General features: G+C 46.1%; 1 protein-coding gene and 1 pseudogene across 2 annotated transcripts; one reads left to right on the top strand and one right to left on the bottom strand.

Annotated features, from left to right (window-relative positions):
- Window positions 1–3,462: 3,462 nt before the first annotated feature.
- LOC117234559 (radial spoke head protein 3 homolog) lies at window positions 3,463–8,701 on the bottom strand. 2 transcript variants are annotated; one of them, XM_033495912.1, is made up of 9 exons: window positions 7,836–8,614; window positions 7,357–7,438; window positions 7,106–7,279; window positions 6,880–7,008; window positions 6,583–6,786; window positions 6,349–6,511; window positions 6,057–6,143; window positions 4,034–4,231; window positions 3,463–3,563 (listed from the first exon to the last, which is right to left on the bottom strand). In XM_033495912.1, exons 1-8 carry the CDS (start codon window positions 8,612–8,614, stop codon window positions 4,059–4,061), a joined length of 1,791 nt encoding a protein of 596 aa, XP_033351803.1. In that variant the 3' UTR covers window positions 3,463–3,563; window positions 4,034–4,058. The 2 variants fall into 2 exon arrangements, with proteins under 2 accessions (XP_033351803.1, XP_033351804.1); XM_033495913.1 differs by lacking the exons at window positions 3,463–3,563; window positions 4,034–4,231 and having other exon boundaries at window positions 6,059–6,143; window positions 6,294–6,511; window positions 7,836–8,701.
- Window positions 8,702–11,161: 2,460 nt separating this feature from the next.
- On the top strand, window positions 11,162–12,559 carry LOC117234632 (annotated as a pseudogene).
- Window positions 12,560–26,017: the final 13,458 nt, after the last annotated feature.

The following is a 26,017-nucleotide window of genomic DNA, read 5'->3' on the forward strand; positions in this document are numbered from 1 at the left end:
ATTTCCGGTATTAATTACTGCTTAAACATTCTCCGATTGGTGTATTTAGGATGGGTATATTAACATTTCGAACAAACGTATCTACAGGAAAGCTGATTAAAAAAACATTTAATTTGAATTTTCGTTTCGATTTTAAGGTACAAATTGGCGCTGTCAAAATAACGTATTCGTTAAACCGAAGGAAAGCTAATCAAAGGAGGGGCATGGTATTTCCTCGATGGATTTTCTCCATTGGTAAAGTGATTCATCCCGGATGAACGGTGCCGGACCAGGGAATGACACGAGTGTTCACAAGCTGCACCATCCCTTGTACCAACCCTTGTCCTGGTCCCTCGAAACTCAAGCACAAGTGGTCTTTTGCCATCAACCACATAATATTGCGTACCGAGCTAAGTTGCGGCAAGCGTTCTTCGAATCTTTTATACTTTCTGTTTCGAGCCGGCGTTTCTTCGTAATTGATTAATTATCGTCGATTGTTTTACAAATCAGAGGGTCGACACACGACAGGTTGTCTTCCGTTACGCGCATAAGATGGTCATCGTGGAGTTTTAGTCGGTAGGAGTCCGACACTACTCTGCTGTTACGCGATTATTGCAGCAGCGGAGTGTCCATGAGGATTTCTCCACGTACAAAAAAAAAAAAAAAAAAAAGGTTATCTTCCGTTGTACCTGTCGTTGTAAGGTTGTGTCCTTTTTTAAAGGAAGAACGATTCCTTATCGCGAAATGCGTGGTACTTAAAATGTAAAAATCTCTTTTGCGTTTCGTTGATAGCATTTCCATGATGGCTTAGTCCGTCTCTTAGATAGTTTTTGACATCGTCCGAACTTGGAGTTCCACCCTCTCGTTGTCTCTTTCTAAAATCAGGGTGCATTGAAAGAACCGCAAGCCAGTCAGCGAACAAGTGTTCCTCCGTGACCAATGGACCCTTGCACGCATGTGCGCGCTTCCCAATGCGATATTAATATCGCGATTATCATCTACGTATTATTGTCAGCCCCTCGTGCGACGCTCAGAACAAGTCTGTAAGAAACACCCTGTTCAGTTTGCGCGTCCATGCTCTGTTACTTGCAACGCGTACTGTGACAGTAGTATCACCGTACGTTTACAAAGGCACTTGCAACGTCACGTGCTCTGCGATAGATCTTCAACAACGACTTTTCCGTACATTCCTTTTTCAACGCATCGTCCGTACGCTCTGTTTTATTTTACTTAGAGGCCTCTTTATATCGTTCGATCGTTAGACGACCAGTATGAATTTCAATACTCGATAGGGAAACTTAAGTGCGAATCTTTGGCTTCGAGCCTTAGGTGGCATCGAAAATCCAAGCGCGATCCCTTCGATACACAGAGACGTAACAAATCTTATTGTTCAGCGCCCTATCACGAGATTCTATAGATATAATTCAAGTTGTATGTTACAGGGTAAAGGCTGAATTATGGTTGGCTTTACGGGGAGGTGACTATAAATATGATTCGTTTTGGTTCTGCAAGTGTCGAAAATATGCTCCTGATAGCTCTTCCAACGAGACACTGGTTCGCGTGTTGTTAATATTTGCCAAGAATCTTTGCAAATACTAGTTGTTTGCTGGTCGTGGTAAAGATAAAAAATAATCTAAAGATAAAGATGACAACGAGTACATGTAAAGGCACGTTGAGATTTGTTGCAGTTAAAACTTCGTTGCTTCGGTCACGTGTCGTTGACATATTGCTCGTGTCTCTCGACGTCGAGTGTTCTGTAACGTGACACGTGCCGATCGAATACCCTATAACACCATTACTGAGAATGCTTCACCCCGCGTTCAGGTTCCTATTTAACCATTATATACCATTAGGTATTGTTTACTTGATTTTAAGGGAGTCACCTCATTCGATGATTTAACGCAGACAAATACGCGAAGTCTAATCAAGTTGCCATTTCACTCGCAGCATCGAACTTTTCGATTATCGGCTAACTGTTGTTCGAAAAATATTTCCCTCTGGTATGCTTATTCGTAGACGTTAACGATATTTCGTTTTAGTATTTAGTTTTTACTTTAAAAACGTTCCTTAAGCCGACCATCGAGTGGCAGTTGCGCAAGTGGTAGAAAAAGAGATCATTTTGAGAGGAATGTTCGCAACGAAGGTTTCCCGCGTATTGATGGATAAAAGAAACGCGCTGAAATACAGGTGGCATGGATCACATGGTGGAACAGCGTAGGAACCCCCTATGACCGATTAGACTCTATCACGGTACTCCCTTCTTGAATCTCCCTAAAAACACGATTCACTTGGCACACGAGTTTTGTGCATATAATGCAAGGTATCGGGACAATTCCTCCCTCTCCTTACTCCGCTTAATTTAATCCAATACGATATGGCTCCCCTCACCTTGTCGTGTTCATCGCCGGAAGGGGTGCGTGGTTTAAGAGGGTGGGTGGCTTTTTAAAACTGTGCCGATCTCAATTCACCGTGAAACCTCATCCTATTATCGTCTATTTAATCCTGATTGAGCCTGACAGGTTTTTTTTACTTTCGCGGTGTACCGACGAATCTTATCTCATTTCGAGAGAACGTCGTTGAATCTTCTCTTTTTAATTCTCGCATTCTGTTTCTTTCCTCTCCTTTTCGAATATGAATACGAATAAATTTCAGCGGGGAAAGCAGAGGCATATAATGGCACACGACGTAACGTAAAAAAAGAAAATTTGCAAGTGTACGTGTATATTGGTAGATACACAGGGTGGTTGGTAACTGATGGTACAAGCGGATTCTACGCGAAAAAATAAGTCGAAAATATAGAATACAAATTTTTCGTTCGAGGCTTTGTTTTCGAGAAAATCGACTTTGAATTTTCGCTCGGTACGCGTGCACTTTGTCGCGTCTCGTTATAACGGATCTCACTGTAGACCGTCGTCTCGATGGATATTATCGCAGTTTAAGTATGTTTTTGCCGTAACTGGAAAGTAGGCGCCAGGTATGCGCCTGTTTAGTATATTTTACTGCTGTCACAACTTTCATTTTTCGAAGCTATGAACCTTATTTTTTTCTTAAATTCCCAAGAATTGGTCTTTTTTATTTTTACCTATCTCTGTTAGAAACAATGTATAATTATACGAGAGAAAAATAGGATCGCACGTTGTATTCGAGTTTCTTCCGAAGTGCGCATAGTTTACCTTCGTAATCTGAAATAACAGACGAGCTGACAAGTGAAATTACGTCGGACGGTTTTAGCGACGTTCGTATTTTCGACTTAACGATCGCCTGCACAGCTGCATTTCCGTGTACAATAAGAGATAAAAAGATAAATTGACGACAAATATATGGAGCTCGATTTTTCCTAAATTATACGAAGGGAAAGTTTATCGGACAGAAGTTACACTGAAAGAATAGAGGAAAATAAAAGGAACATAAGTAATATACGATACAAGTAATATATAATATAAGTAACATAAGTAATAAACATTTCGTTTATTTGCATCGATCGAAGTATCTTTCGTGAAACTAATTATCATTGCGAATCTTTCGTTCTCCTATGAATCTCAGTCGATCGACTCGTCGTTGTTCTTCCTCGATTCGAAACGAACCTGGAAACAGTAATTAATGAATTGTCATTGTTCCACGTGTGAGAATTAATAGAAGAAGATAGAATTGTTTTTAAAAGTCCAGCACGGACGGATATATTAGAGAACGGATAATTAATTTCTGATGGATTTTCGTGGAATACGGCTGTGGTAGTTGGTGTTTGCTATGGGGATCGAAAACGCGGCGGTGACCTGTCACGGAGCGCAACCGGACGAGATGGATTTGTCTCGCAGCTGTGTACACTGCTTAATGTAGAAGCCAGTGAGATGGGGATTGCTCCGGTGCTGGTGGAGGTGTCCCTAAATCCGAAAGCTAACTATGATATGCTCGTTTTTCAGTCGCAAGATCAACGAGTATCAAAGCTTTGGCAAAGGACGATCCGAATAGTAAAAAATTCACCGACTTCGTCGATCGCTCGATGACAGTTCGTTACGTATTAGTATAGGAGGCTTATTTCGTTAACTTTACGTACGAGAATGTTTGATCGACTCGGTTGACTAAACGGCGTCTGAATTTTCGATAACGGGTGGTTCGTAATTTACGAAATTTGGGTCGTCTCCACCATCCTCGATATGATCCATCGACGGTTTCCTTCTCCTGGAGACGTCGTACTCTTCGCCAAGCTTTTTGTATGCTTCTGCACGATTTTCTAGAATTTCTCTGACGATCTCTGAAAGATTACAAGAGGACAGAAAAATTTGTTACGAATGTAGGTTAAATGGTTGCAGATTTATCATTTATGGTCTGTTTAAAGCGACGATAGATAGCGACAGTAGCGACTTTTGCGTATACGTTTCATGTGTCGATTTATAAACATACGGCGATAAGGGGCCAATGGACTTGAGCTTAGCTGATCGAGAACAGACTAGAACAGATTTTCGTGGGTATAAGATCGTAATATAGCGAACACAGTGACTTCTAAAGGTAAAAAATCACGAATGAAACGCGTATCCATTTTCGACATCTCGTGTTGTATGAATTTCGGAAAGGAAGTTCTGTAACGATTGCCACGAAAAACATATCTGCTGTTTACGGAGAAAATGCGCTTTTATCTCGCACCTGTAGGAAGTGGTTCCAACGTTTTAGATCTGGGAATTTCCGTTTAGAAGACGAGGAACGCTCCGGGCGTCCTCCTCGGACGGACGAAGATAAAATTCGGGATCTTGTTGAAAGATCACGAAGTTTGACAGTTCAAGAGATGTCGAATGTTCTGAAAATACCTAAGACAGCGATTCATAGGTGTTTAAAAAAAATAACATATGTGGCGGATCGGTATCAACAGGACGCCGACAGGTCGAGACATCAACGCGGCGCAATACCTCCCGGGCGATCCGCGGGTACCAACCGCCAACACCAGAGGGCTACGACGACAACGAGTCTGTCTATCTCGCTAGTGGTCGAATATACGGGCGCATGATACAAATACCGCACCTAGCGAGACTCCCTCTACGTCTAAGGCAGGGACTACCGGGCATAGGCTTACTGACGAGTCCACCGGTAGTCCCAGGACGAAACGCAAAACAACTCTCTTTTCATCCGCCACACATATATAACCGCTTGAAAAACGGCACGATCTTATGGAATGATCCAATAGTTTCGACTTAAATTCTTTGTTCTTCCTAAAAAATTATGAAGGACGAAATGGATGGAATGGATCTTCCACGCAATCGTGCGCTGCCTTCGTGGTTAAAAGCGTCATTAGGAGTACACAAAGAAAAGGGTAGGACGTTTATGTCGGTGTTGTCAACATCTCTGTAAATCTTGAACAAACTTCCGGCGAGGTAAAAATCGTATTTTACGAAGGGTATGCTTTCTACCGTCTTCGAGAACCGTTCGTCTTGCGAGAATGTATAATTTAAATTGAAAGCGAAATTATCTAGAACCACGGGTGTTACGCCATGCGGCTTGCCATAGGTCATATTCTTAACTGTCGATCGCGGCACTATAATGTCGCAGACGGATCGTCGCGGCTGCCCGGCAAACAAACATTGTAGTGGCAAGCGCATGGTTCATTAAGCAGGGCGACCTCCAAAAACGTCGACTCGTGGCCGTGTTATGTTACCTCGCGTAAAAGAATGTGGCGTGATCCGAAGGTAGTGGGGGTCGCCTTCCAGAAAAAACGAAAAAAATCGAAAGGCGTTCAGAACTTTTCGAGAAGTCGAACCGTCAACACATCTCATATATCGCGCATTACTTATCAACCAAAACGCAGTTACATTTTTTTTTTGTTCCATTTATGTGTTTCTAGTTAATAAGTTGTTGAAATAAACATTAATTTATTTGTGTTAATTCTGTGGAATTTCATTGAACTACCCTTATTATCATAATCGAAATAAGGGAATCGATCAGTTCGTGGCGTCGATTATTTAATCGTAACGGGAACTTACAACTCTCGTTGACGTGCTATCTCGCGATCGCGTCTCTCCGCGAACGGTCGAAACAACGGGAGTTCTCAGTATGTCGGGCCAAGTTAGTAATAAGTCAACGATATTTACCCATGAGTAATTCCCTGCTCTCGATCATGTAGCCCATTTCTTTTTTAACCTCCTTCATCAACCACGGCATGAAACCCTCTTCGACATCTGTGAAAACGAATATCGCAGCTTTTTATTAGAACGAATTGATTTGTTGCTAATCTAGTTGAAAAAAAAGGAAGTGGGAGAAATGGGCGAACGCTTCTTTCGTTATCGAATTATCGGATAAAGATTATAAATAAAGAAAAATTAATAAACCTTTCTGAACGAACTAATTCACAAAAAGTAGCAGTGTTCTTGAGTGTTCACGAACCAGCCTTGATTTCGTCCAACAGGAACCCGGACATCTTCAAACCTTCCAGAACCGCTGGTAGAAGTTCGGCTATATATCCTGTTAAAAGAGTAGCCGCTGCGATTCGTTCTTCCGTTTCCTTTCGAGCTATCATCGCGTCCTCGTGTTGCCTTAATCGTTGATCCTGTCGAACGAATTCGAACGGCGATGCTTAAGAACGAAACTTTTCGAACAATTAATCGACGATGTACAAACCTTCTCTTCTCTCAGCCTCCTTTCTTGTTCCTCCAGTCTTCGCGCTTCGGCTCTTTCCGCAGCGCGTAGTTCCAAGAACTTCCTCTGTTGCTCCCTCAAAGCGGCAATCTCCTCCTCTTCCAGAACTTCTATCAATGCCTGTTCTATCGTTTTACCAACAAGCATCTCGAGAATCGGTTGCACCTCGAAGTCGAAGTCGAACAGCTGAAAGTAAGGTCGTTTGCTCGAACGATCGATAGCCGATCAAATGTGTAACATTTCCAAGAAGAAGAATCGTCTGGATTTTCTCCAACTTACGTCACCAGGCTCGATTTGAGTACTAGCATCTTGGCCAACTTTATCCGGGCAATATTTCGGTGTCGGCGGTCTATCCAAGAAGTAGTCCGTCTGTGTCGCGACATCGGTTTCGTCTGGTTTGTCGAATAGCTGCCAAATATAACGTACACTGTCCGATTACGAGCTGTTGCAAGACACTCGAGAGGGGAGTTCGACGAATCGTCGAGGATAGGGCGACGTTGCTCACCTCTTCGAGGTAAACTTCCGTTTGCACCGGCTCGTGCTTGCGACCAGGAACCGGCGGTGGCGAACCTGCCCTAGCGACCAGAGCTTTAGTAGCTTGTGCTTGAGCTCGTTTCCTCGCCAAATTCCTCCTTCTGGCTTCCGCTTGCCTCGCCGCTATCGATTGTTCTCCATCGATCTAAGCCAAATGCGTAATTACGTATTCTTCCATATACGTGCACGAGTTGCGGATAGTTCGTTCGGTTCGTTACTTACAAGGATAGGAGGAGTGGCGAACGTGCTTCCCCGGACGACGCGACGGTCAAACATAATATTCCCAAAAGGAATCGGTTGATCGCTGTAAAGGGAGGAAACGAAGGTACCTTACATATTCCGCGAGCTAAGTTGGAAATCTTGGGCAAGCGTCGATGAATTACATATCAGGGTGTATTTTAAGTTGTACACACGTGTACGTTACAATACTATCAGTATGTATATATGTATACAAACGTATCTACGATCCAAGTGCACGCAACCACACTCGATGATCTTCAGCGTCTCCTGCTTACACGCAACGAAATTATTTACGACCTTCTCGTTTCTACCGTTCCCGACACGCTTTGTTAAACGCTTTACAAGCAAACTTTAACTACCCTTTCGTGTTACTCTCTCTCTCTCTCTCTCTCTCTCTCTTTTTCTCTAGTACGTAAGATAAAACGCAGCGAATAAGTTTCCCAAAATGTTGGCAAACTTACGTCGCGTCGTTTCTCTTCGCGGTCTTCGCTCGGTCGTCCAAGGTCGAGGCAGCCATGGTCGTCGCGTTCGTCATTCCGAGAGTAAAGTCGACGGTGGCCTTGAGAGCAACCGGACACCTGGCAATATGGCTGCTATGACGTACTTCCGGCTTTTTGGTTAACGACGCGAGTGATTTGAACTTGGAACGCAGCGGACAACTATCGAAGTCCTCGGTGTCGTTAGAGTTCGATGCGATGCCGAGAAGAGACGCAACTTCCGGCGGTGGCATCAGAAATTCGCCTGTCTTGACGGTCGTGATGAATGGTTTTCTACGGAAAATTTGATTCTTCTTTGCGCTTTTACGCTGCTCTTCCTTCTCTTGCTCCTGTTCCTGAAGTTTTTTCAGCTTCGCGTTTAGAACTTCGTTGAAGTCTTCCGTAGACAAGGTCATACTAGGCTTTATCGCTGGTATTTTATCCACCGATCGTGAGCTCTCCTGGCTTCTGCTTCGCGCTTCTCTCCTCAATGGATTCGCTTGGTTCGATTGCAAATTCGCTTGCACCAAATGATCGTTCGATCTGCTGATACGTTTTCGATCAAACAGGTTGTTTTTCACGTTTTCCAAACAATCATCGACTACCGATCGATCCATCTCACCGCAATCGTTCACACGAAGAAGAGGCAGATTGGCGTCCAAGCCATCTTTCCGAAGAATGGTAAATGCCGGAGAATTCTTTCGTTCGAGATCAAAGGGATCTCCGTTGGCTGTGGGCGCCAACGCGGAAATTCCAGCTGGCATGTTGTCGGCGTTTTCAGGAAGTTTTACGGTAACTTATACCGCGCATTTTCGAACCACACGGTACATTGATCGGGTTGCCGTTGGTTTTCTTCAGGTCTCTACGTACGTACGTTTCATCTGTCTTGCTTTTTCTGTTTTTAAACAGGCGGTGAATCGAGATCAGTGGTTTGGATCGAGGACGATAGATCGAGAAGAACGAGACGACTCGAGCGCTTGCACGATGACCACTAATAGATCCGCAATCGTGCGAGCGTGTTCACGGACTGGACAATGTCCTTAGAATCGACCGATATGTACCGCAGACATGCTACACGTATATTTTTACCCAGCGCCCACTCAATAACGCTGACCATCGCGAACTTTGCGCATGCCTAAGTCATGCTAAAGGGGCTCGAAATCGGTGGTAACTATGACCACGTATGTCCGTTGGTGTTTTGCAAAGCACCGCGACCAGAATTTCCCCTCAACTATCCGACCTCCTCCGTCAACCTCTTCTGGATGAAACGTTCGCGTTACGTTTCTACTTACTTTGTCGCTGTATTTATACTCCAACAAAGATCAACGACATCGTTTAAACTGCCTGATCGCGTGTAATCGTCAATTTAGTCTTTTGCCTACGCTCCTTCCCTTTTAATAACGTTGCTGTGTATATCGATCATAGACGTTATTGCGTTATGATCCGCTTATGATATCGCAAAAATATTCGAACGTTTGACGTACGATCAGCGGGAAATCGTCACACCTCTCTCTTGGATAAGTATATTATGGTTATTGTTGAAGAAAAACCTAGCCATCGTGTTCAACGTTGTTTACGCGTTTCTTCCTCTCTATCGCGATAAAAATTTGCAACATTTTTCTATTACAAATTAACCTTTCGTTTCTCTCGTATTATATGTATAAATCGCAGTGTCACGTTCGTCCTAAGTAAGAAACCGTGCGTGGCGATGTTTGAAATTGATTAGCGAAACGTAAGAACAGCCAGCTATAATAACGACGAACATAGGCGATCGTAGTAGCAGTTTTCCATGTCAGAAAACTGTGTAAAGATTTCATGAGTTGATATATGTACGTGGAATACGATGAAAGTTCCAGGCGATTGAGAAAGTTTTCATGAGAATATAAGAAGAAGTTTGAAAATTGGCAAATATGATGGAAAAAGATGATAAAATAGATGGAAAAATAGAAACAATTTATTTCGTTGATGCTTGCCCATATCTCTTGAAAGACTTCCTAACCAAATGCCGCGATTTTTCTATAATCTTTCGAAACGTTTCGAAAACTTACGTGGGTGGATTTCTATATTTCTTCTGAACATGCAAAATTGCCCTTGGACTCTTGACAAAAGTATAAGTTTCTTTTCTATCTGCTTCCCTGGCCGGTATATTGTAAGAGTGAATCCCACGATTACACGTTCGGCACATATCCGTTCTGGTAGCCATCTCTTTTCCTTAATATAGTTATAAATGTAAATATTAATAGATAGTTTTACTTCAGCCAATCGTTATTACGTATTAATCGCTCGTTTTGCAAAAAATTCTATGAAATGCCTGCTGTAAGGTTGACCACAAATTCGTAATGGTTTCAAAGACCATCTACTTGTGTATTTCAGTTGTCAAGGAAACGCAAAGAGGAAGAGTTTTCCTTATGTGTGTATTGATATAACTTTTACGATAGTCGACCAAGATTTTATATTAATTAACTAAATATTGTTTATTTTTCTGTAAAAGAAGGGAAAGTTTAAATATTTTTAAAAAATTGGTTGAGATTGATAACAATTATGATGATAGTTTTAATATTTTGTTTTAGAGCGTATAAAAATATACATTTATGGTTAGTACAACTGAGAACTATTTCATCGATACTATTTTTTTAGACCGAAACTACAGTCGGTATAGATGGTACTTATCAATATTTACCGTACGATATAACGAAGACATATCGATCGAAACTTCGACTGTACCGCTGTTTGACTCTTTCTGAGCGCCGCTTATAGTCGGCATCCACGAGATGGCCTGTGGATACGAGCGATACCTATAGTCGGTATCCACGAAATTGCCTGTGGAGCGCCCAGATTCGTGGTTAACGAATGGCTTTTAACAGTATGCAGATGTTCACACTGCATCTCAGTGCTGTTTCACAATAGAATTGCGTGCAATGGTCCTTGTAACTCATATTGCCGGGCATCGAATCTATAATTTCGACTTGTCGAAATGGGATTAAGAAATGAATAAAATATTTAATTATTAATAAGAACTCATACGAGAATGTATATTAAAACCTTATATTCCGTAATAAGCGATGTAAAACTGGTACAACTATTACAAATCTTATATGATAATATAATACATGATAACGCTAACAACAGGTAACGCAATGGAAACAATAACGCACGAGAGATTTCATATCGAAAAGGTAAAGGTGCGAACTCGGCTGATACAGATCTTTTATACCCTTCGTCGTAGGAGATAAGCTGGTCTAACCTACGTGGAGACGGCAACTTTCCCATTGATGTTTGCTGTTATCAGATGCAAGCCTCGGATGTCAAATATGCAGCAGCCTTTCGTAGATAAAGCAGTTCTTAGCAATCATATCGGTAAAACGGCAAACCATCGGTAGGCACAAATGTCATTACTGAAACATTGAATGGTCGCTGCACAGCCGACTGCCGGTTTTCATCGCTGCCATGGCTATGATAAACACTATGAGAGGTTTACTACAAACAGTCGAGTAAGCAATATAATTTTTTGATTTACATTGCGTGAAAAATATAAATGTACATGAACAATCTCTATTAATTGTCCATTATATGCTTTTTTTAGACGCGGCGATACTTGGTGGGGTAATTACATATATTGCAGGTTTATTGTTAATTATAAATAAATAATTTTCAAACGTTAATGTTTCAATACTAATTAACTGGAATATATAGTGGATGTCTTTAGTACTATTTAATATATGACAGAATATTTTTAACAAGCATATGTTAATTTACAAATATTTTAACGGTTAAATTAATTTAATTTCAGACCTTATTGGATTAAATCTTACCAGGAGACTTTTAGTACCTTTAAACATATGGGGCTTTGGGAATATTGTTTTGAACAGTTTAGATATCCATATTATCAGTTTGACAAAGAATTTGATAGATGTCGTCACATTTTCTCAGAAGAATATTATCTGATTATAGTATGGTTATTGCCAAGGTGGCTAATGATCGTGCAAACATTTTTTACACTTTCTCTCCTACTCTAGTTTTTAGCACAAGCTGTGATTGCATTAACATTAGTCTGTTAGCCTTTAAAATTTGTATTGAATTACGAGTAGTCGTTTTCAGCCACTGCTTTTGTGCGTTGTGTCATAGCAGGTAAATAAAAGTTTTCAATATCGTATCATGACGATATAGCAAAAAATGTTTATGACATTCAAATAACCTTCGAATTTTAGGTACCTTATTGTTTTTAGCAGCACCAATATTTGGAGGGCAATATTGGCGTAGAGACTAGTTAATGTCTCCAAACTTTAACCATTTATCGTGGTTATATGATTTGGCAGTTATTTCATTCGCGTTACATTGGTTAACTACATGTTTGTTGTATCTGGGTGCGAAAACTGGTTATAGACTGCGCAGGGAATTTCGAAATTTAGAGATGCATATGCAGCCCAATCTACACATTCATCAAGGATTATCAAGGGAAGGATATATATAATTTTTTGTTATATATAGATAATATCAAGGCAATATTTGGTTATAAAACGAGCTTCAATTCTGTTTGACAACATTAATTACAAACGAAAACTTATAGATCTGCTTTCAAAGTTTTCCTTGTTATGTGACATAGTTCTGTAATTCAGTTTTCAGTGTTCTCAGCGATAGTATTTAATTCCGTGCATTTTTTATAAAAACCTGTATCTCTGGATTAAGAGAACTATTTTTACATTTCTATATAGTCGTTTTATTTATCGTTAATATTTTAAATATATATCTAATTCTAAAACGTTTTAGATATTACGAATGTCTTGTAATTACAACAGAAATAATTGAAATTAAAAAATCACAAGAAATAATCATAAGAATTTGTAATCATTTTTTACTCCACACTTTTACGTAATAAACGTTGGTATCATAAGGTATACTTTAAAAGTAAGCTGAATATCTTACGAGAGTAAGGTACTAATAAAAAAAAAAAATATCAAAATGAAACAAGAACCTACAGAAGCATCTACGCGGACCATCCTCGAATTAGAAATAATCAATGGTTTTTCTTGTTATCAAATCAAATTTGTGATCGAAAAACATGATTTTGAGATACGTTTTAGATGAAATTTCAGACGGAATACGCGAAACTGGTTTGAAAGTGAAAGCGGGTATCGACTTATTGGTCACATCGGTACGATAGATACCAATTTTGTTAGTGATAGTTACATTGGAAACGCATCTTACCGATTCATGCCAAAGCTGCTTGAAAATGCAGTCAGAACCGTCTGATTTAACCTATTGCAATTAAATCGAGTGCAGAGGTTAGAACGTTGGAAAACACAGTTTTACGGAAAATATAAGTTTCGTAACTTTGAAACATGACACATGGTTGCATCGTACAGATCTTCGATACCAGAGAAGATAGAAATTGTCGAATTATACCAAGATAAATTTAATTTTTTCTTTGTATTTCTTGTTGTTACCCTGAGGTATTTTATGTTCCTTACGCTATGTAAACACTGGTGGGAATTTATCCTCGTGAATTAACAATAATAACGATGAAAACGCTGTTACAGGTAATTCTTAGTATTTTTTTAGAATGTCCGTGGACTTCGTCGAACCATTATGACGAAATATTTTAAATGCTTGGAAATCCCAAAATCGACATTAACGTTTGGGTGGCTTCGAGGACATCGGTTCCTGCATTAATACCATGGTATACACACACGCACGCACACATATAATATATATATATATAGATACATAGGGGAAAGGGCGTTTTCGGTTAGTTAGACGATTGAGAGGTGGGCCGAGAACGCTTGTTCTTCCTGATTCGTTCGAAAAGAGGAAGAAGAACGTATCGAGATCGATTCGAATGAAAACGAAAAGAAGAAAAAAAGAAATAGAGAAGCAAGAGGAGAAAGAGAAGGAGGGTAAGAACGGTGAGGGATGCGAAAAGGAGGATAGACAGAGGATAGAGACAGAAACGCGAGAGCAGAGGCGTAGGAGGAGATGCAACGCGAAGAAGGAGGGACGAGGAAGAGGGCAAAGATTTTGGCACCCTGCTGAGTCCCCTAATTGCCTCGCCATCCTTCCCTCGAAACGTCCAGCACGCCCTTGAACCCTCTCCTCGGTCCAGCTAACGCGGTCCTAAAAGCTTACCGAGACCCGAATCTCTTCGTTCTTCTTCCATCTCTTCGGACCACGCGATCTTTCTCTTTTTCCTCGTCTACCACACCTTTCTCCTCATCCAGAACGCTGAATAAGCAACATCATCTATCACACTGCGCGAAACGATATATTTGTTTTCGCCGGACCTGTTTAATTATTTACATCCAGCCCCCAAGTGGAACCGTCTAGTTTGCTTTGCCCCACCTGCGAGCTTTGTCCCATGTCTTCGCGGCTCGCGCTGGTACTCCTTCGCTTTTCGCTTGCCCGATCCTTTGAAAAAGATTACTCCAGTCTCATCCCTGTCGTCCGTCAGCGAGGTCAGTTCGCGGATCTTGGCGTTTTCGCACTCCCCTAGAAATCGTTGCGATTACCGCTTCGCATCGCGTGCTATCGCGTCGATTATCGATCGAGTCGCGAATCTTTCACCGGATAAATGTATTCGACGGGAAAAACGTAAAAATGGAAGAGCCGTTCGAAGGAAAGATCGTGCCGCAACCGGCGCGGACGGATGGTCGTAGGGAAGACCAATTATCGCAGTGGAATGTCCGTTCTGGAATCCGTGATGAAATTTGATCTCGCTATTGGAACAACCAGATAATGACTAGGAAGTCTAGGGGCGTGGTAATGAGGGCTGGGTCCGAGCAACTCGCTCGATTCTCTCGGCGTCTCTTCGCTATTTCGCGTTCCACGACCGGGCCCCCATGCCTGGCCCCATCCCGCCAACTTTCCTAGTCCATCTTCTCTGCTCGGTCTGTGCTCGGTGATAAATTACGCTCGAGATATCGGCACCTCCTCTTGTTCATTTGCCAAGGGTATGTATGTTCGCGTTGCTCCTCTAAAGACACCCTTTGCGGTTAATCCCGAGGCTCCGTCCAGTCTCGAAGGTCGCTACTTTGTCTTCATCGTCAGTTTCGTACGAATCTCCTAGACATAGCGCGTCGATCTCGACGATAATTGGGAAACATACCGGCCAGGAACTGTTATTCGACGAGAACCTCGTATCATCCTGCCAACTACTCGAAATAACTTGACTTTTAGGATTAACGCGGAGCAAATATCAGCTCCTACGAAATTTCTCGATAATTAGTCGTTGGAGATGTTTGACGACGCTTGAAGATATTTTATGCAGGATCGCTCGTTTCGGTGAAAAGGAACCCTTGTTTGTTTTACGCGACCCGTCGATCGTTCGGTCGACCAAACAACAAGGATAAAGGGAGGCTAAACAGGAAAGTATCTCGTAACTGGCAAGCGTTGCGTCGCCCTGGACGCGTCCGCCACCCGAGAGGCTCGTTTACACCAGTCGAGGCAGCAGCTTCTCGCCTGCTCGCCACCTTTGTCTCCATTTCCATTCTCTTTCCTTCTCCTCTCTATTCTCCTTCTGTTCTCTTCTGTTCTTCTTCCGCTTACCGAGAAGACAGTGCGTATGTGTGTGTGTGTGTGTGCGTGCGTGTGTGTGCGCGCAGGATCGAAACGTTGCATTCTTCGCAGATAGAGGAGGTCGCGCGACCGCAACTCGAATTTGGAACAAGGCCGATCTAATGTACGGACAATGTTAACTGATGAGCAGAGCTGGACCCGTTGCAAGAACAATGCAGTCCGAGGAAAACAGAGAAAAAACAATGGGTTCCTATTAGCATCTACCTGAACTTGTTGGGTCTCCCGCTCTGACAGCGGTGGCTCCCTTTTTCTCTTTTCTCTCTCGGTCCCCGAGCCCTCCTACCTTCTACCCTGTATCTTCCTTTCCACTCAGCAACTTTATTTCCGTGGAATCGCTCCACCCGCTCGTTTCACGGTTCCACCGCGCCCTAAATCGATCGTGCGTTCGACCTTTCGACGGTACGCCGCTATCGATAGAACCATGTTTCGACGTTTAGTTGGTTTACCTGCGGTGCGGTCGTCCCACTCTTCCAGTACTTTGTCCAATATTTCGTTCGAACCGCTCGGGATTCGACCGTTTCGTAAAATACCATTAGACGATAGATGGAACGTCTTTCGAACGGCTGATACGTTCTTCGAACAGTTTTATTTCATCGAAATCACGCGATCGATGGACTTTGCAGCGGCAGGATAAATTCCTGGAGAATTTTCCGCGAGAATGGAACTCGGCTTCCCCTCGAACCGGTCTATTCCTTGGAAAATCCACTTGCGATGAAAATACTTGGAAAGTTTGAAAATTTCGTCTAGACGTCTTCTCGATCGTAATGAAAGGAACGCCGGAGACGCGCGCGGAGAACGTTGCGAGACTTTCGCGCCGCGCGTCGCAATTTTTCCGCTCCGAAACGCGACGAACGACGACGTCGCGTTTCTATCTACAACGGCGAACCTAGCGTTTGGCAAACGAATGGCGAACGCTCGATCGAAGGAACTGGACGCAACGGGACGGGGGGAAAGCGATAACGGGGGTGCGTTAAAAAACCGCAAGAGCCTCGGCGGAGCGTTCCGGATCGATTAACGCGACCGTACAGCTTGTAGAACAACGGGTCTCGTAGTAAACATTTATTCGTGGCGTTACGTTGCGCAGTTGATGGAAGCGTGGAAGAAAGGCCGCAAGATCTCGGAAAGGATCGAAAGGGCGTTCGTTCGTTTTTCGGGGCGAGTAAGTATCCTCGATCGCCGCGAGATAACGAGAGCAGCGCGTAGATCATGTAGCAGGTTCGCGATCGTGCGCAGATAGGTCGCGTCGCATTTTGTTCTTTCGGCGATGAGAGCAAGGATCAGATAATCTTCCGGAGGAAAAAAAAAAAAAAAACACCCTGAATAGTCGTTCCGCACCAGTTCCTGGTACCGGAAAGCAACGGCGCAACCTGCCACCGGTCAACCTGTTGTTGCCGCTGCTGCTGCTTCTGCTGCTGTTGCTGTTACCGGTCGTAAGATTTGCCTGGTCGGTTTTCAGTTCGAGATCAGGTAAAACAAAGAGCGACCCTCGGTCTGCACGTAGCCCGTGAAAAATGGAGTTTCGCTTGGAGAGGAAAGGTGAAAAAACGTGCGTGGTCACGAACGCGAAACAGTTAGAGATCTGCTTGCGTTTTCCTCTTCCCTGTTCTCGCCTTCATCGATAATTCTTATCTGTCCGAGACTGGTTCGTCGCTGGTAGAAGGACCGAGTCTCGGACGATTCGTTGACGCTGTTTCGAACGTAGCTAGACACGTGTTCTCTCGTTTCTTCGTCTCTCACGACCGCTACCAAATCGATAAACGGACGACGCTAAGACGAACGAGAAACGCGAGAGAAACTATGATCTGTTATAAGTGGAATGGAACGATCCGTCGATCGGCCGTATCGCGATCGACGCAACGATCGATCTCGTGAAAGATCTCGGGGAATCGTGGTGACCGAACGACCGAATACGCGATGTAAATCGATGGACGGAGAAATATTTGAACGACCGGACGGGCGTGTTCGTCCGTGAATATATCGAAGAGAGCGAGTTTGAGACGGGGCGGAGGGGAGACAAGGAAACGAGCACGACACTGCGGACGATGGACGGACGTCGCGTCGCATCGTGTCGTCGGCAGGGACGGCCGCGATTTTTCGATCGAGCATCGGTAACGGTCGCGACGACCAACACGGAGACCGAAAAATGAAAAGCAAAGAAGGACCGATATCGTTTCGATCGCCGGAGATACATAAATGCATTAACGAAGACGTTGGCTGTGATTTTACTTCTGAACGTCTCACGCCCTTTGCTTTTCCTGTCGGTCTGGCGAGACCTCTCGTTATCTGAATCACGTCGCTCCAGGGATATCGACTCGCTGTTCGATATCCCGCGTCGATGGCTACCGCCGCTACATAGATAACGCCGAAATACATCCATTATTCAGCCATTTGATCGCGTATTAGTAGGTATCGAAATGCGTGCCACGGGCTTATCGGTTATGCCGCTCCGTATCGCCGCTGTTACTTTTACGTAAGGATACGACTTAACGCATGCGTCCGAAGGACGTCGAAAGCCGTCACCGCCGAGTCGTGTTTTCGTTTCTTGCTTTCCGCTCTCGTCACCTTCCGAGATACGCGTCTCTTTTCCGTATCGCCAATTGTTATTTCGCAAGTTCACGGTACGGGCGGATCAGATTTCCGTCGATTCGATCCGCTAGACGATCCAGAGGCGATCTATCGACGCGTTCGTCGACGAAATCCGGCGGATACCCGTTCGAGCGAATACTCGGAGTCGAATACGAGTCGAATACGAGTCGAATACGAGTCGAACAGATTCGATCCGTCGTCAGTCACGGAGAGAAGAAACTCGACGATCCAGTGTGCGGCACGACGAACGCGTATCGCGTGTACGTACGCTTTACGAATTCTTGTTATCGGATTTACAAGAAGGCGTTAGGTTGTCGCGCGGTAGAACAGCGGGATCGAGTCTCCCCGCGCGGGAATCTTAGAAAGTGTGTCGAAACGATAAAAGAGAACGAGTATCCCTGGAGATGAAAAGAACGCGTCAAATTTCGATGGGGGAGCGGACACGAATGGAAAGGGGGTAGTTGGACGAGCGATCGGTTGGAAAATAGGAAATAGAAAGCCGTGAGAGAGTGGTTCATCTGCGTGAATGGGACGATGCTGTTGCGTACCACCCTCGCGTCCATCGCGTCTCTCGTCTTTTCGCGGCATCGTCTTCGTGGCCGAGACAGCAGCCGAGGCCCATAAATTCTCCGCTTTAGCTATTTAAGCGATAGATCATGTTTTAAACAAAAGTCGCTGTGATCCGCGTCGGATCGAGAGAAAGAAAAAGCGACGAGACGGAGGCAGTGCGAAGGGACGAGACGACAGGGAACGCCCTGAGTTTTCCGCCAACCATACGCGCCATATACCGGACCAACCCCATAAATCCTTCATCCGCCTCGACTCTGCCATCCTCGCCGCTGTTTTCTAATATTTTGATTTATGCCGCTTTCACTCGGCTAATTTGCCGGCCTTTATCCTTTATTTGCGTGTTTAGGGGTGAAATTTGTCCCTCGAGCTCCGGGGTCTCTCGGCTACAATACAACTCCGAGGATCGCTTTCCGTCGATCATTGTCGACCAGGTTCTTCGTGTGGCGTTTTTGTTCAACCGATACCGAACGAGTCGCGCCACGCTCGAGAACGGCGATCGCTTGCCAAACGCCGATCCTCCGTAGGGATAGGGAAAATATTTTCCAAATACGTGGCTCGACTGTTTCTCGCAGGCGAGACAGGGCCCGGTCCGTCGTTAGATTACGCGAAACGATCGTACGCGTGTCGCGCGTTTTCTTTCGCACGGATCCGTAGCCTGTTCCGACTTTCGTCGATGCAGGATGAAATTGCACTTGGCGCGATTCGGTGTACGCTCGCGGAGAAAGGAACGGCGAACGGCGGCCGCCGTTTTTCGAGGGCGGATGCACGAACCATCGAGATGGAACGACGAATCGTAAATTACGCCGCGCGATTTCTCTTTCGTTCCGGGCCCGCTATCCTCGAGTTCTGTGTTTGCGTGTGCGCGCATTACGACCGTTCGAAGGAAGAGAAGAAAGAAGGGCGGGTGGAAACCGGGGGTCGATCCTCCACGCTAAACTTCCTGTGGATCCACGTGGCTCTTCTATTGTGTCGCAACGGTTCTAATGATTCGTTCTGATCCGGCCTAGCCCATTCAGGCCGAGGGGGTTAGGTTGTTTTCATGGCGCGGAATTCCGCGACCCATCGTGCTCTGGCATCGACCGTGCCACGTAACGACCGTCTAAGTGTATACTTTGGTTGCGCCGCGTGTATCGCGAAAAAAATACGACGCGACGCGATCGATCCTCGTTCGATCGCCTCTTCTTCGTAAGACGCAAATGGTCGTCGATCTTTCTGGAATCGCGTATCACGCGAAAAAAACTCGGTTGCGCAAGAAACACGAAACGAAGGGTCACTGCGAACCCCTGTATGGATCTCCCATATGGGGTATTTCCATCGATGATTGGGGTGAGTATTCCGGGGTATGGAGTCGTCCGTAGACGAGTAATGACTCGGTAATACGACGGGGATGTAACACGCGTCAACCGGAAACGATTCAATCCGGAGTCGTCTCTGCTCGTCGTTTCACCCTAACTGTTAATTCATCCGTTCGTTAAGCGACACAGCTTTTGCGCGACGGTTACCGGGATCGTTCGCCAACGATCGTTGTTTCCACGGCGGTGTCTTCGCGTCCAAGGACCATCATCCTCTCTCTCTCTCTCTCTCTCTCTCTCTCTCTCTAAAAAGATTTAAAATCTTGAAAGAAAGATTTAAATAGACTTTAGAAGTACGGGGGAGACATCTGTTCGCGGATACCTTTGTACCGATCGTACCATTCTCTTGCGACGTGTCGCTCGGAGCGTTTCTTCGAAGCTGGTTAACCGCTTCGACGTGGCAATAATAGAGCCGCGGTGACATTTTTAAGAGCATCTGGCCGATAAGCGTAAGGCAGGATGAGCGCCGGAACAGATCGAAGAATAGAGGAAGAACGAAATATTGTTTGCGTCGTACGACGCGATTCGATTAAACGTTCTCGCGGTTCTCTTGGAAGAAAGGAGCGCATGCCCCGGCACTGTGGCACGTTCGACGTGGACCGTTGGCTGAGCATTAATTTTACGGTCGATGATTTTTTTTTTTTTTTTCTCCGTTGAACGATCGCGACGCCCAAGAAGAAACTCCTATTTGGATTCGTCAGCATTCCGGGCCCGTCACGAGGAATGGGCCGTCGTTTATCAGCTGGGCGTGGGTGTGCAGCCGGCCGATAATAAATTATTTAATTAGTACGCTATTTAATCAACGTTCTGGCGGGATGTCGGGACAAGGCGCGTCGCGAGATTTCACAGCGATCGATTTCAGCCGTTCGCGGAGAGCAGACGAGGTTCTCGCATCGGTCGCACGATGATATCAGAGATATTCGGTTAGGAGAAGAGGTGGAAACGGAAAGACAGAAACGAGGGGGAGGATAGGAGTGGCGCGAGTCCCGAATCCGACGCTGAACCAGGAATATCGGGATAATGCATTGGGGTCCGGACAGGCCTTGTTTATAATGGGTTGAACAAGGGTGCTAGAAGCCAGTGGGGGCTCCGGCCCCCCTAAGGCGCGGGTCTTATGGGGCCCCATAGGGACCGGCGGTGTTAACCGGCGGGCAGTCTCACTGCGGTCGGTGTTTGCTCATGAGCCGCGCGTGGTATTTAGGGATAACAAGAGGGCCACTTCATCATCCGCAGGAACGACGACCCCACGATTCCGTTCTTTTTCTCTTCTCGGTGCCCTATCTTCTTTCTCCTCCGCTTCTCCGTCGTTTCCTTCGATTCTCGTCTCTTCTCGCCTCTCTTCCTGGCTCCGCTCGCCTCTGCTCCCGTCTTCCCGTTTCGCGAGTCTCCTCGTTGATCTTCGATTCGATCCCCAGGATCCCCCGATACCGTCTTCTCCTTCGGGATGCTTCGCAGTCGTGTTCGGACGTCGAACCATCGTGAAACACGTTACACGGTGGTTCGTCGATTTCCAAAGATTCGAAGAATGCGCGTCGATCGAAACGATTCGTACGTTGCCCACGGTATTTAGAGAGCGAGGCCGCGATAAAAAATCATGGACGCCAGAAGAGAAGCGCGAAGAGCGGTGCTTGGCTGCGAGCTGGCCCTGTTGTGTATCGATCGAGAGATCGACGAATGAAAATTCATTGGAAGGGAAGCTTCGAAACGCGGATCGATCGGTCGACGGCTGTCCGAGAAATAGATTGCCGGCACTCGGTCGACGGTTGACCATGCCAGCGTACCGGTTCGTCCCGAAAAATCGGCGTTCTCGCCTGGGATATGGATCCCCTTTATGGTAATGCCGTGTTTATGCGTTGACAGTCGCCGGCGCTTCCGAACCAGGGAAAGTATGCAAATCTGTCGTAGTCAAAGATTGAATTTCATTTCGTGTCTCTAGGAAAGGGGCGACCTCGATGTCCGACACAGCCGTGTCCGCGTCCGCGACGGAGATAACCTTTCGACACTCGAACGACCAACGACTCGACGACCTTTTGACGAGAGCCTTCCTGCTTCCATATGCATCAACCCCGTCGACACCGGCAGACGGCCCTTTTGATTTCCACCCATCGGCCACGGCTCCGTGCCTCCGCGACCGTACCCGAGGTTTTCACCCCTTTCCTCCCTATCCCTCTCGTTCCCTCTCTTTTCCTCTCCCGTCACTTATTTCGCCCTCTCGAGCGCGCCGAAATTACGCTTCGTTGTTTTTCGCTCTCCCGCTCGCATGCCAGCGAGACGCTATCGCCGTCGTCGCTGCTGTTCGCCTTTTATTTTTCGCGTTCTCTCGATCGATCGCCGCGAATCTCGCGAATCACGCGAGAAACGATATCGCGTCGGATGGCGAATTCTCCGATGACGGGGTCTCTTCGGACGGGGATAGAACGAGACAAGCAGGCGTTGGTACAAAAGATCGGAATCTCTCTGGATGTTCATGAATTTCAAGGGACGAGCTTCGAACGGGTATAATTTTTCCATTTAGAGCCGGCTGCCTGAACGAATCTGCCCAAGACTCGCTCGATCTATCGTACGATCGAGACGATACGCGTAAACAAATGCGCGCTAATGCTAACTATAATGTCGTCGGTTCGAAACTAACGACCCGTTTCTGTGTCGCGTCGCTTTCACCGATCCTTGCGCGGCCTGTCTCGTCAAAGGTAAAATATCGCTGGACAGGACGAGACGAGAGAGGTTCGGAGACGGTTCGAGATTTCCGTTTCTTTCGCATTCTTCGTGAATATCGTACGGTCTATCGGTCTGTTCGACTTCCTATCGCCTGCGTTTTTATACACCGAGATTCCTCGATCGGTCGATTTTTTCCAACGTCGATACACGCTCCGTGTCTCTCGCGAGCTGTTCGATTCGCTTCGGTGCTGGAAATCGCGCGACTATTCTCGGACGGAAAGTAGGAAAAAGAAAAAAAAAAAAAAAAAGAGAGAGGACAGCGGGCGTTCGTCGCGTTAGAGGAAGAACGTTAAACGACGAAGCGGCTCGTTCCCGGAGAAACGTTCTTCCCGGCCTTGACCAGCAGGAAATCAGAGTCAGCACGAGTTGAAATTTGTACAAGCTGAAACATCGTCGTCTCGTCGGCTCCACGATAAACTACGCGTTTGATCGGCTTGTAAACGTCGGATCTCTGGGATTCGAGCAGGCTGCTCGAGGGAACCATCGACACGGTCGCATCGACGCATATTTAACTAAGCGATGGCAGCAGGCGCAGCAACCACGAGCGGAATGTCTCGGGGCTGTGGCGCGTATCGCGGTGAACGAATCGCGGGAGGAAATATCGATAACGGAAAAACCGATTCCAGATATTGCGCGAGCTATTTTTCAGCGTTTTTATTAATACCCTAGCCCGGCTCGCATGCCCGGCCTATGCCCCGGCAAATTAGGGTGAAGCACCGCTTACTCGTGAATCTTTTCGACCCTTCGTGAAAGGAGATGACTATCGTTTTGTCCTCGAACGACTACCGTTGCTACCGACGAAAACTCATGAATTCGACGCTAATTTATCGTCGAGGACCGCTCTTCCCTTCGTCCCCTGCATCCGGGATGACGCCTTCTACCTCCTCCGGAGTAGCTTCGAAATTCTCGCTGAGTTCGAGAGATTAATCGCGCACTGCCTTGGAAACGGTCTCGCGTAGCGAATCAGCCCGCTTTGATTTTTATCCTCGTGACGCGAGACGACGCCGCGTTTCCACCAACGGGAGGTAGAGAAAGGAAAATAGGAAGCAAAGTCGTTCGTCGATCGATAGAACACGCATCGAAAAGCGAGAAAGAAAAGTTAGAAAAGAAATTCAAACGCCAAGAAGAAGAAGAAGAAGGGGGATAAGAAGAAGGAGCAGAAAAAGGAGAAGAAGAAGAAGAAGAAGAGAAAGAGATCCGTGGTGGCGAGCTCGTGATTCCCTTTAGGCTCGAGCTACGTGGATCCGCGATCCGGCACAGCATCGCATACACACACAGCCGCGTGCGCCAGGGGGATAATAACCAATTATTTTGGAGTATATAATTAGAAAATTACGGAGTCAGCTCCGACACAACGCAGGGACCCGCTCGGTCTTTCTGTCCCTCTCTTCTTCTGCCTACCGAGCGATTTCTTCTTCTTCTTCTTCTTCTTCTTCTTCTTCTTCTTCTTCCTCCTCCTCCTCTTCTCCTTTAGCCTTTCGTCCGTCCCTTTTCCTCTCGCGGTCACCTCTTCGTGTGGCGTCAGAATTGAGATACAGATACCACGTAGACCCAAAGTATAGAGCGTGTGTAAGTTGCAGAGTCGCATGTGCTCGATCTCTCGGCTTCCCTCTTCCTCTCTTTTCCGCGTGGTTGTCCGTGTTCCTTCTTCCCTTGTTCTTCTGCCATCGCTTCTTGTCCGTTTTTCGCCCTTTCCTTCTTCGGCTTCGTCTCGGTCCTTCTCTCTCTCTCTCTCTCTCTCTTCTACCGCTGCTCGTCGTCGTCTTCTCCTCCTGTTCGTTTTCCATTGCCGTTGAATGCGTGTAGGTGAGGGTGTAGAGGTGGGCCGACCTTATGGCCCTGGGCTACCGGGCTTCGTACCTAAGTTGCTCCTCCTATACGGGGTGTCTCGCGTCGAAAAATCTCGTTAACGCGTTCCCTTCGTCGAATTCTCTCGCAAGAGTATTCCGATGGCGAAGCGCACGAGAAATAACTATACCGTTTCGTTTACCGTTTTCCAGTCTTTCACAGCAGTTCGTAACGCCTATTTCGCCTTCTTTCTCGTCGGATCGTCGGACAGAGACGATCGACTGGAAAGCGAAAAAGACTCGATCGAAGTTGTCCCGTCGGTACCTGTTGCGCGATTCTTTCGAAAGATTTCACGCTGTTCCATCGGACGAGAAACGTCCGATTAACAGATCGTTTCTGGAGTCGACGACACGACGCGACGGTGGTTCGCGCGAACGAGTTCGGACGCCGCACCGTGTATAGAGAAGAGCGAACCGCTCGGCATGCAGCTCGCGACGTGCTAAATTATTAATCCTAAATTCTTTCGCCGCCATAATTCTCGTCAGGTGATTCGTCTCGAATTAGTTCCTATTAGGTGGTAGTCGGCCGGGTTAATTCTCGGTCTCTACCTGGCCAGCGCACTCGCAATTTAAAATCGAGTTGTCGTCGTTGGCGGTTTCAGTGGCACGATCGGCCGTCGTGAGCACCAAGGCAGGTTATTAAGAGGATTTCGCAACAGGGAATCGTCGCACGATTACGATTAGAGGAGAAGCGGCTCGTTACTCGAAGGTAATCGACCGAAACTCGTTGGCTGGCTTTCTTTCGTTTTTTCACGAATGAAACGAGCTTCGATCTGGTCGTCGCGTCGTTAACCTCGGCTATCTAACGGAAACTGGTAATCGACGATTCGTTCGATTCGGAGACGCGAACCAGCGTCCACTCGAGACTCGGCTAAAACGGTTCTCCGACTCGTTTCGTCGTCGTAGTCGGAGTACCCGCCGGTTCCTGCCGGCAAGCGCGACAAAGTTTCACGGTTGCGAGGTTATCGGAGTGGCGAGGAACGCGTCGCGACACCCAGGTAAACTCGATACGCAGCCAGATAGGAAATCACGGGTTTCGTCGACGATAGATTACACACCCGGTACAGAAGCTTCGCCACCCACTCGAAGGCAGGTACAGCCTCGACGGATCGTGATACCCCGCGGACAAATGCCGATAATTGCATTTTGTAGTTCGTGAATTCCTTCTTTCCGCCCTCGTCTCTCGGCCATTCGCCGCTTCTTCTCTCCGACTCTTTCTCTTCGCTTCTTTCTCATCCGTCAGCCACCGACCCTCTACGCTTTGCCAGAAATCTCGTTTTCTCCTCTCGTCGCTCGTTGCTCCCCTCCGCCGCTCGGACTAGTCACGAAATCGGCGATATTCGATCAGGCGTACGGTCGACCCGATTAAGCTCGAACCGTTTAATCGTGTGTGCTTGGCCGCGATTTCGTATTCTCATCGTAGGATTGCGTTCTCATGGTGTGTCGTGTACGCTCGCTTTGTCCCCTGTCCACCTACGCGATGCACGCACGATCCTACGAGAGTCACGGCTCGTGTAGCCACGTC

Source organism: Bombus vosnesenskii, unplaced genomic scaffold, assembly GCF_011952255.1.
Source record: "Bombus vosnesenskii isolate JDL3184/JDL3185 unplaced genomic scaffold, Bvos_JDL3184-5_v1.1 scf7180000013305, whole genome shotgun sequence".
Classification (NCBI taxonomy): domain Eukaryota; kingdom Metazoa; phylum Arthropoda; class Insecta; order Hymenoptera; family Apidae; genus Bombus; species Bombus vosnesenskii.

Excerpts from the sequence above, each read along its gene's own strand:
- LOC117234559 (XM_033495912.1), bottom strand. The coding sequence starts at position 8,614 with ATGCCAGCTGGAATTTCCGCGTTGGCGCCCACAGCCAACGGAGATCCC. Across the intron at positions 6,787-6,879 it reads CTCAAATCGAGCCTGGTGAC|CTGTTCGACTTCGACTTCGA; the intron begins GTAAGTTGGAGA and ends CCTTACTTTCAG. Across the intron at positions 6,144-6,348 it reads GTTGGACGAAATCAAGGCTG|ATGTCGAAGAGGGTTTCATG; the intron begins GTTCGTGAACAC and ends TCGTTTTCACAG.